This window comes from Gracilinanus agilis, chromosome 2, assembly GCF_016433145.1.
Source record: "Gracilinanus agilis isolate LMUSP501 chromosome 2, AgileGrace, whole genome shotgun sequence".
NCBI classification, from domain to species: domain Eukaryota; kingdom Metazoa; phylum Chordata; class Mammalia; order Didelphimorphia; family Didelphidae; genus Gracilinanus; species Gracilinanus agilis.
The window spans coordinates 237,130,529-237,142,606 of NC_058131.1; the positions used below are offsets into that span (position 1 = coordinate 237,130,529).

Sequence of the window (12,078 nt, forward strand, 5' to 3'; positions counted from 1 at the left end):
ACCATGAAGCTCTTGACCATCAGAGCTTACTTGCTGTCTGTCTACCTTATGCCAAAACTTTCTGTGTCTGCGTGTCTTTATTCTCGCCTTATGTTCTCTTTCCATTAATCCTTAACCCGTAACCCATTTTCACTCAGTCCTTGGTTCCCCTTTCTGAGTGTCCTACCCACTAGGAATCTTCGTGGAGTCGGTGGACGGCTTCATGAGGTCTTAGGAATAAAAAGACAAAAATGAAATATTCTCTGTCCTCAAAAAGTATACATTCCACCAAGAGGAAACAACATGAACTCAGATAACGAACTATAAACCATATATAAAGTTAATAAAAGTAATGTTGGAAAGAAAACTCAAATAACTGGAGAGGTCAGTAAAGGCCTTGGAGCTGAACCTTGAAAGAAGCTAGGTCTTGCAATGGGCAGTGGAATGGGAACATATCAAGCAGGAGGTATAGCCTGTACAAAGAGAGAGAGACAAGGAAGGTAGCCAAGGCAGATAGAGTGCTGGACCTAGAAGTTAGGAAGACCAGAGTTCAAATCCAACCTCAGGTACTAACTGTCACCCTGGACAAGTCCTCTGTCTTCCTTAGTTTTTTTCTTCAACAAACAATTATTTAAATATGTATAATTTTAAATATATGATCATAATTGTAATTTTAATAATTATAGGCAAGTGCTGTGCTAAGCACTGCTAGTTAAAGAAAAAATGAAAATAATTCATACCCTTAAGGATCTGCCACATTAAAAGGGGAGACAAGAAGAATATCAACAGTTATATATAAGACACATAGAAAGTCAATAGAATGTGCCTTGAGAGAGTGGAACTAGAGACCAGGAAAAGTCTTTTGAGCTGAATCTTGAAAGGTTCTAAGAGGCACAGATGCAGAAGGAAAATATTCCAGACAAGGAGGACAGCCAGCACAAAGGCATTGAGATGGGAAAAGAACCTCTGTCCTATCTACCTCACAGGATTTTGGGGGGAATTTTAGCAATTATTAATTGGATAAATGAAGGAATATGAAAGTGCTCAGTAGAGTGAACCCATAAAGGGCAACCATCATGATGTGCTAGAATGAAGAGTTTAAGTTCCCACCACAAGAAGCAACTTAGGAGCTTCAGAGACAAAAGCATGAGGACAAGAAGCTTACCACCTCCTTGTACTTTTGTTCATACAAACTGTACCAGCAAGCTTGAAGTTGCTTAGGCCTGGCAGGCCCTCTGTGGGGCCAGGCCTTTAAATCTTCCTTCAAGTCCAAAGGTGAACCTCCTCCCTTTGGACATTCCATCCAATGTCACAGGTTGCCACCCATCCATTCCTGTTCATCCTATGCAAAATCTTACCTGAGTCTTTTCCATAAGTTTTCCGTAAGGGTGTCACTCAGAATACCAGAGACTGTCCTCTCTTTCCACTGACATCAGAAGTGTACTAAGGGAGCACTCTGATGGACTACCTGTCATCCTTTATTCTTGCTAACTAACTATCTTATCTCATCTTCTCTTAGAGGCAGCTAGGTGGCATGGTGGATAGAGAGCACAGGGCTTGGAGTCAGGAAAACCTGAGTTCGAATCTGTGTGGTCCTGGCCAAGTCACTTAATATCTGTTTGCCTCAGTTTCCTCAACTATAAAATGAAGATAATAACATCACCCACTTTGCAAGGTCATTGTGAAGATCAAATGAAATAGTATTTGTAAAAATATTTAGCACAGTGACTGGCTTGCAGGAGTTGCTGTGTAAATGTGCCTGCTGAAGGTTTTTAATGTTTCTGGGTCCCAATCTCCTAAATCTATAAAATGAAGACAGTAGGTTCCTTTTTTGTTCTGGGGCTCTAATCTACTCCTCAGAGAATGTGGTGTGGGGTCAAAAAGTTGCCTCAGGTTCCTCAGCTGTGAAATTAGGATAATAACAGATTCTCTTCTTATCATACAATTCCTTCCTGTCATGTTTCTTACCATGGTCCATCTCTGGAGGTTCTTGTTGGCCATATGTTGCAGCCTGCTTACATTCATCATGGTACCTCTCCTTCACCCCATCCTTGACAGTCATTTTTTTTAAAGCATTCCATATCTTGCTGCCATAGAGCAACAGTGATAGAATGTTAGTATTGAAAAGATGTACTTTCACTTTCATGAGAAGTTTGGGATCAGTAAAAGAGTTTTGCAGTTTCCCTATGGCAATCCAGCTGGCTCTCTTCCTCTTGTTCGACTCTGGTCTCAATTTGTCATTCAGCTCTACTGTCTGTCCCAGAAAAACCTACTCAATATCCAGCAGAAATGCATGTTGAAATCTGGGCAGCAAAAAGTCGTTATCCAATTGGCCTTTTTCTGTGTGGATGAACAGGCCAAACTCCTTTGTGTGATTACATATCTCTTCCAGGAAGACGTGCAATGTCTTGGGACTTGATATGCAATCAGATCAGACAGGAGCATCTAGAGGACCTCACCACCCACAGAGAATTCCTCTATGAACTGGATTCTACCTTAGTCCTCTTTTACCTAGGTTATTTCCACTATCCCATCCTGCCTCATTTAATCCAATTCTACCAGAAATGAGCCCAGGCTGAATACTATTCCATCCCAACCTGCCTCTCTGAAATAACCAACTTCTTTAACATAAGATCACATTCCTTATCAGGAATTAACATTATGCCCCAAAACCACTTTCTCTGGGGGAAATTAGAACCCCAGAACAAGAAAGAAACTTACTGTCTTCATTTGATAGATTTTGGAGACTGGGGCCCCGAGACATTAAGTGACTTGTCTAAAATTCACATATGAGTTTCATTGTAAAACCAAGTGCCAAGACTCCTGACATTCTATTGTACCACATTGCCCTCCTCTAATTCACATTACCTGCTACTTCCCTCAATAAGACAGCCTTATGTAGAATATAGCAAAGTGTTGAGAAGAAAAATACTCACCAGAAGTCACTAAAGAGAAAATTCATTTTTCACCCTTTAGCACCAAGAAATTCTGAAACTAGTTCTGTCTGCTTTGCTTTGGAGCATAGATATTAGGGGCCATGTAATTAACATAAACTTTGTGGCCATGGTTAAAAAAACCGCATTTAGAGAGAGAAGTGAAACCAATATACTGTCAGAAGGCTATTTATGCCAAGCTCCTCCCCAAGATTTTGACTTTTATTGGGTTTTTACTTCCTTCTATTTAAATTAGAATTTTTGAATTTAAGACTGATGATAGGAATCAAATTAATAACCTGGACATAGCTCTAACTCATCCCTGCAAGCAGGTGGTTTCAGGATGGCTATCCTATAACATCTAGCTCATTCAAAGGATAAGAAGACTAAATATGGAAGGAGCTAAACATGGATATGCAATTCCTACTGCCAATGATGCTAAAACTTATGAATTGCTTGAGCTCAGGAGTATGGAGCTAGCTAAAGCCAATTGAGTGATCCAACTAAGTCCAGAATTAATATGGTGGCTCCCCCAGGAAGAGGGGGCCAGCAAGTTGCCTTAAAAGTACAGAACCAGCCCAGATCAGAAACAGAGCAAGTCAAAGCTTCCATGCTGATCAATAGGTATGGGGCAGCTACACTTCAGCCTGGACAAGAAAGAGACTCAGTCTCACACAAAATAATTTTTTTTAAAAATGGAAGTGACCTCATCCAAGTCCTTCATTTTATAGATGAAGAAACCAAGACCCAGAGAGAAGAAATTATTTGCCAAAGAACACAGACATAATTAGTAAGAAAACCAGAATTTTAACGCAGGTTCTATGATTCCCAATTTAATATTGCCTCACCATTAATGGTATCAAGGTTTTTCACAAAGATATCCATCATTAGACATTCTACCTCAGGAATGGGTGATTGAATTCAGTCATGTAGTTTGAGAGACAGGGCTCTGCCACTGAATCTATAGTTCATGTCATCACTGCTTACATCCCTTCTTTGTTATACTCTATAGGACCTGGCCATAGACAGCACAAGACATCAAGGAAAACACATGGGACATATATGTTCCTGCTTATGGAACACCCTCCTTAGAGCTTTCCCTAACATTCATTTCCCCTTTCTCTCATACACCTTGATATAACTTGCACAAGATTGAGTCAGTCTCACCAAGGTACAACAGAAATGAAAGTGATACAAAAGTGACTTTAATTTCTCTTCCTATCCTACTGACTAGAGATGAAAACTCTGCCACTTACTGCCTATAAAACTTTGAGCAAGATGTTTAAGAATGGTGTAGTGGACAGAATGCTAAACTTGGAGTCAGGAAGTTCTGGGATCAAATCTCACCTTAGATGCTTACTAGCCATGTGAACCTAGGCAATTCCTTAAACTTCTAAGAAGACAAACAGTATGAGTTTTCAACAACATAAAGGCTAAAAGATTACAGGGAGATATGTGAAAACTGAGTTCCAATTGGGAGTGATGCTAGGCATCCATCACAAGAGAGGATTGAACTAGATGAAATATTCTTATACTTTAATTTAGGGCTAGAAACCTAGAGGACCCTGACCCCATGACTGGCTAAAATTGACAATTCAGTCAGCCAAAAGGCATTTATTCATTTATTTTTAAAACCTTTACCTTCTGTCTTGGAATCGACATCAAGTATCAGTTCCAAGGCAGAAGAGAAGAGTTAGACAGCTGGGGTTAAGTGATTTGCTCAGGGTCACACTGGTAGGCAGTGTCTGAGGATAGATTTAAACCCAACATTTCCCATCTGTAAGCTTGTCCACTATCCACTGAGCCACCTAGATGCCCTTCAATGGGCATTTGTTAAGCACTTACTATGCTAGGCACTGTGCTAAACGTTTGGGATAAAAAGAAAAGCATGAAAGTCCCTATCTAGGAACTCACAGTTTAACAGGGAAGACATCATGCAAATAAATATGTGCCAACAAACTATTTACAAGATAAATTGGAACTAATCAGCAGGGGAAAGACTCCCGAATGAAGAATGATCAGAAAAGTTACACCCTTCATCTGTACAGAGTACTCTGGTAACTTTGGAGATAGCAGATTCAGTGGGATGAGAAGATCAGAGGCTGGCTCACAAGGAATGAAGAATAGAGTGAGAGGAGAAAGAATGGAGAAATGTACATTTAAAATTCTTTGGAAACTAAAGAATGTCATCTTAAAGAATGAGTAGATCAAAGAACAAATCATAGAAACAAAAATTTCATTAAAAAGAATGACACAATGAAAAACATACAACATTTGTAGATGTAACCAAAGCAATATTCAGGGGAAATTTTATACTTCTATACACAATACACCAATAAAAGAGAGAAAGAGCAGATCAATGAATTGGGCATGCAACTAAAAAAAAACTAGAAAAAGAACAAATTTCTTTTTTAAAAAATGTTTTTATTTGGAATATTTTCCCATGCTTACATGATTCATACTCTTCCCTCTTCCCCATGCCCCTCCCCTCCCCATGGCCGCAATTCCACTGGGTTTTATATGTATCATTGATCAAGACATTTTTCCATATTATTGATAGTTGCACTAGGGTGATCATTTAGCAAAAAGAACAAATTTAAACCTACCCTCAATCACACCAAAATGAAAGTACTGAAAATCAAAGGAGAGATTAATAAAATTGGCAGGAAAAAAAATATCAAACTAAAAAATAAAAGTGGGAGCTGGTTTTATGGGGGGAGAATTTTTTTTAATTGGTTAATTTGATGTAAAAAAAAAAAGGAAACCAAATTACCAGTATCAAAAATGGAAACAGTAGTGCTTGCTTTGGCAGCACATATACTAAAAATGGAAATGGTAAATATGTCACCAATGAAGAAGAAATTAAAGCAATTATCAGGAATTATTTGGCTCAACTATATGCCAGTAATACCAAGATTCTAAGTGAAAAAATGTTTCAAATTACTATTGTTTAGAGAAATGCACATTACATCCACTTCACACTTATCAGATTTAAATAACATGACAGAAAAGGAAAAAGATGAATGCTGGAGATACAGAAAAATAGAGACATTAATGCACTGTTGTTGGAATTGTGAACTGGTCTGACCATTCTGTAAGAAAAGTTTAGAACTATGCCCAAAAGTCCATAAAACTGTTCATATCCTCCAACCTGGCAATACTACTATTAGTACAGAATGTTAGAAGCTAGATATAGACTAATATCTCACACTCTATATCAAGATAAGATCAAAATGGGCATATGATTTAGTTATAAAGAGTGATACCATAACTAAATTGGGGGAATACAGAAGAGTTTACCTGACAGATCTTTGGAGAAGGGAAAAATTTATGACCAAATAAGAGACAGAGTACTATAAGATGTAAAATGAATAATTTTGATTATATTAAATTTAAAGGCTTTTATACAAATAAAACTAAAATAACCAAGATTAGAAGGGAAACAACAAACTGGGAAAATATTTTTAGAAAAAATTTCTCTGGTAAGGGTCTAATTTCTCAAATTTATAGAGAACTAAGTCAAACTTATAAGAATATAAGCCATTCTACAATTGAAAAATGATCAAAGAATATGAATAAGCAATTTTCAGATGAAGTCATCAAAGTCATCAATAATCATATGAAAAAAAATGTTCTAAATCACTCATGAGAGGGCAGAGCCAAGATAGCAGCAAAGTAGCAGGAAAATCCTGAAACTATTCTGAATATCCTTCCAAAACCATCTTTAAAAAACATCTCAAAAGGACAGGAATCAAAGCAGGACCAGGGGAGGGGGCTCTCCCATTGAAAACAATGGGAAAGGGAGGCAGAGAAAGTGGATTTCCACAATATAAGGGAGAACTGAAGGCAAAACTGCACGAGGAAAAATCTCGGCTGATCAACCCATCCCCACCTACCATGCCAGGTGCAGAATTAGGACCTAGGCAACCTCAGTATCCTAGAACAGGGGCTACAACAACTAAAGAGCACCTCAGACCCACTCCTGAAAGTTCCATGCCTTGGCAGTATGATAATTAGATTAAGTCTACACTGCCCATCTTTAGATTTAATCACCAAAGGTGAGAGCACCTCTAATTCTGGGAGATCCATAACCCATGTGTGCAAGAGTGGGTGAGGAATCAGAATCAACTGACTGCCCCCTAGGCAGTACTATGAGAAGTGTCTATTGTGATTGGACATGCAAACTAGGAGAAGGCACAGGAAGTGACGCACCCCTTTAAAAAGAGGGAGTTGAGTGAGTGAGGGGGCTTCGGCTGAAGAGGGCTTCTGGTGACAGACCTCTTCTGGTTCATGGAGGAGTGTTGGAATGCTGAGACCCTGGTGAGACTGCTTTAAATATCTTCTTTGAATTCCACGTGGTGAGTTTAAAGACTGACTGAATCTTTCTGAACTTCTCTTAATAAATTTCTTTTAGTAGACTCTATGAATGAAATTTGCTCCATTCACCTCCAGGCCTCTAGCCCTCTAACTCTTGGCTGAGGGTTAAGATCTACCTGGATTAATTTGAGGATTGTAATAAATTACCTACTGGGTTAGATTCTTATTTCCTTATTTCCTCTCTCTCCTCTTAATTATAAATAAACTTCCATAAAAGTCAATTTTGACTTGAGATTATTCTTAATTGAGGATTGATAATAGTTCAATCCTCTGGCGACCATCTTTTAATATATTGAACCCAAGAACCCCTTTTTCCCTCTTACAGCAGGGAAATTTGGAGCTCCAAAGCATTGGGCACACTCCTCCCTCCCCTGCACCAGCCCCATCAGCAGTGAAAATAGCCCTAGGGCAAAACACTTTGAACCAAGACCTAGGCAACTTCAGGATTCCCAGAAGGAATCCTGGCCTATAGACCTACCCCTGGCAATCCCAAGCCCTGAAGGTGATGTTCGGAGCTCCATAGCCCTGGATGCACTTGGGCTTCTGAGGTGACTGAGAAGATAGCCCCAAGGCAAAACCCTATATGCCAGAAGCTAAGACAGAAATGGTTAGTAACTTTCAGATCTCCCAGGCCTCAAGTGGGAAAATGGGTAAACAGCAGTAAAAAAAGCTTTCGACCCTCAAAAATTTCTACAGGGAAAAAGGGCAAAATACAGAAGCAAAAGGAATAGGTGAGAAACAAGCAAACACATGCAAACTTTCCAAAAAAAATGGAAATTGGTCTCAAGCTCTGGAAGATCTCAAAAGGGAGTTTAAAAATCAAATAACAGAAGAAAAATGGGAAAAAGAAATGAAAGTAATGCAAAGAGAAAATAGCTTAAATCACTCATTCATGATTAGAGAAATGCAAATTAAAACACTCACACTTATCAGTTTAACTAATATTGCAGTAAATGAAAAATGATAATTGTTGGAGGAAGTGTGGCAAAATTGGGACACATGCATTATAGCTGGAGTTGTGAACTGATCCAACCATTCTGGAGGGCAATTTGGAACTATGTCCAAAGGGCTATGAAATTGTGCATACCCTTTGATCTGGTAATACCACTACTGGGTCTGTATCCTGTAATAATAAAGGAGCCAGTAAATGAATGTTTGATAGAAGGGAGAGAGAGAGAGAGAGAGAGAGAGAGAGAGAGAGAGAGAGTCTATGTTTGGTGAGTCTCTCTTCCAGCTCTCCCCTAGGAGTCTTTGAGGGGGTATCACTCAGAAACTGGGTGACCTGGATGGTTGTGCCACCCCACAGGAGTTGGGGGCAAGGTTTCCCTATAAGAAGAGATATGTGGTATCCCAATCCAATTCTGAATAAGGATGGGGTTCACACAAACCTCCTCCTGATCAGTTAATTTCACAGCAGGTGGTCCAGCTTCAAGATGGAGGCAGCCAGACCAAGGTGTGGTTCCCCTCTCCCTTGTCTCTCAGGCACTCTGGAATGCTATCTGACTGATGAATGGCTTTTATGATTTGCTATTCAGGGATTAGGAAAAGGGGTGAAGAGTAGAGGGATTTTGGGGTGCCCTCTTCTCTATTTCTACAGGGTCTGTCACTTAGGAGGGAACCTTTGGGGTTCCCACTCCTAAGCTTCTTCCCCCACCCTTCTTCTGTTTCTATTTCTAGTTTTCTGTTTCTATCCTTTTCTATAATTGTAAGTTTTGACTGAAAGGGGGTCTCTCAGCAAGGTTGGGTAATGGGAGAAGGAGACTAAGAGATTGCTCCCAAAATGGAGTCCAAAAACTTAGCTGACTCAATGGTTGAAGTTGATGGGTGAGATGTGATGGAATGGCTTTGATCAGGGAATCAGGGTTTCAATTTCCAATAGAAAGGTCCTCAAGAAGCCCTCAGGACTGGATCAGAGCTAGGATGTCCACCTCCTCCCTTTCTCAGGCCTCTATCCGAAGACCTCTCCTCTCCTTCTTCCTCTGAGAAATACCCAGAATTCTCTCTAGTCTCAACTGTCAGCAACTGCCTTCTCTGGCTCCTTTGTCCCATCCCCCTTGCACAAATCCCATCCTTATAGGTATCCTGGTTTTGTGGTGGGACTTTTTAAGTCCCACTTAATTCATGCATCACTATTTCCTATTCTTATCTTATGTTCCCCCTCCCTCCAAAATAATAAATAATAAATCTTTATCTTGTCTTATCACTATACTAATTACCTATCTATTCCTATTCTAAGAAGGGTTTTGGAGAGGTTGGTAGGGGGATGAGGGTTACAATTTATATAACAATATTTACAGGGTATAAAACAATTTTGTCACAAGAAAAGTTTTCCATTGAACACAATGTCTAAGTTTATAGTGTAACAAATTTTCTTATCCTTAAACTCTTCTAAGTTATTATTTAACCCATCTATGATTTTAGTAGAATTTTAACTTGTTTCTACTTTTAACAAATGTCTATCAAGTAATGCAAAACAACTATCTTATTATTCCTAGATGTTATCAAATTATGTTTAAACTACATATGGTTTAAATGCCCATTTATCTCCTGCCTTAACTTTTTTAATTTTCCCCAGGAATCAGGACACTTAGCAAAGGATTTCATAGCTTCTGCAAGATCTTCCCTAGCTCTTCTTAGGTATACTAGGTTTTGATGACTGTTTAATTCTAGATCTTCATAATATTGTGGCCAAGATGCTAAGTTTGTGTTCCTACGGGTCTCCTTAATAAATTGTGCTATCTCTGCTGGTGTAAATAATTCAGAAAGAAGAATTTCAATGTCTGAAAATGTGGGATCAAAAAGTCTTAATGTTCTCTTAGATTCTTTTATGGCCTTGAAGGGATTTTTTTTTAAAAAGCAGGCATTCGTTGTTTTAGGGTGTCTAGATCTGCAGCAGTGAATGGCTTATGGCTTTTTAAATGGAGAAACCCAGAATCTGGCTGCAAAATTGTGTGATTGATAATTCATAACATTGGTACTGCTGGTGCTAGTGCCCCTTCTTCTATTTTCTTTGCTGTGTCTGTATGGGCCTCAGTTGTTTGCATTACTCTTTCTATTTTGTTCCCTGCTGTGATCCCTTTTCCTTCTTTCAATTGAGCATTCTCTTCAAGTAACTTTGCTATTTCCTTTCTTAATGTCATTATCAATACAGTGCTATCATCCTTATGTCCTAGCAATTTGTGCACTAAATTCTTTAAGGACCAATAGAAGTGGAGGAATGAGATGATTACTGCAATTGTGGTTGGTATGAAAGCAAATACCCGACCTAGTTCTAGCTTCAACCATTGACAGGAATCATATATTTCTATGATTCCCATTATATACCCTGGGATCACTACCATCCAGAAATTATAAATCATAGTCAAAAAGTTGTATAGTAATGTAAGGATTTCCATCGTGGTACAAATTGTTTTCCCCATTGATGCATCCATTGTACCAGTTTGAATGTAAAATTTCTACGGTATTGTGCCTTTAAATTTTCTTTGCTTGTCTAAGTTTGTCCCCTTTGCTATGCTGTAGATAGGAGAAAAATGGCTGCCATCTGGGTCAAACAGAGGCTTTCCCCCTTCCCCCCCAACAGGAGTTATTTAGGCACTTTACCTAAGCTGGCTCTGCCAAAACTGTAATAATAAAGAGAGCCAGTAACTGATGTTTGATAGAAGGGAGATAGAAAAAGTCTGTGTTGGCAAGTCTCTCTTCCAGCTCTCCCTTGGGGCCGAATAGACTTTAAGGGAGTGGGAGTGTCACCCTGAAACTGGGTGACTTGGATGGTTGTGCCACCCCACAGGAGTTGGAGGTGAGGCTTCCTTATAAGAGGAGGTATGTGGTACCCCAATCAGATTCTGAATAAGGACAAAACCTCCCCCCAATCAGTTAAATTCACAGCAGGTAGTCCGGCTTCAATCAGATTCTGAATAAGGACAAAACCTCCCCCCAATCAGTTAAATTCACAGCAGGTAGTCCGGCTTCAAGATGGAGGCAGCCAGACCAAGCTGTGGTTTCCCCTCTCCCTTGTTGTCTCTCAGACACTCTGGAAGGCTATTTGACTTTTGAATTGCTTTTTATTTGCAAATCAGGGATTGGGGAAAGGGGTGGAGGGCAGAGGGATTTGGGATGCCCTCTTCCCTTATAGCTATGAGATCTGTCACTTAGGTGGGAATCTTAGCAGTTCCCACTCCCAAGCTTCTCCCCCCCTTCTCCTTCTATTTCTATTTTTATGTTTCTATCCTTTTCTATAATTGTCAGTTTTGACTGAAAAGGGTCTCTCAGCAAAGGTGGGTATGGGTGAAGGAGACTAAGAGATCACTCCCAAAATGGAGTCCAAAAACTTTACTGACTCAATGGTTGAAGTCTTGATTGGTGAGATGCGATGGGATGGCTTTGATCAGGGAATCAGGGTTTCAATTTCCAAAGAAAGATCCTCAGGAAGCCCTTAGGACTGGATCCGAGCTGGGATGTCCTCCTCCTCTCTCCTCCCAGTCCTCCACCCAAAGACCTCTCTTCTCTTCTTCCTCCTCTGGAGAATCTCCCAGCATTCTCTCTGGTCTCTCAACTGTCAGTAACTATCACCAACTGCCTTCTTCTGGCTCCTTTTGTCCCATCCCCCTTGCACAAATCCCATCCTTACATAATCATAGAGATAACTGTTGAACCTGCAACTATCCAAAATAATAACTCAAAGTCCTGCAGGTTTCCTACAATTTACTCAGGTTGTCTGAACACCTACTAATATGGGAGTTTGGAAAGAAGTGTGACAGAGGTATGGTACAAGAAACAATTTTGAAGCACC

General features: G+C 39.6%; 1 protein-coding gene across 1 annotated transcript in view; it reads right to left on the reverse strand.

The window, feature by feature from the left end:
• Positions 1 to 2,041, reverse strand: part of NUGGC (nuclear GTPase, germinal center associated) — an 85,850-nt gene extending 83,809 nt beyond the window's left edge. Inside the window, exon 1 of the mRNA XM_044659606.1 lies at positions 1,923 to 2,041. Within this exon, the coding sequence (XP_044515541.1) occupies positions 1,923 to 2,041 (119 nt within the window). The remainder of the gene's footprint in view (positions 1 to 1,922) is intronic.
• Positions 2,042 to 12,078: the final 10,037 nt, after the last annotated feature.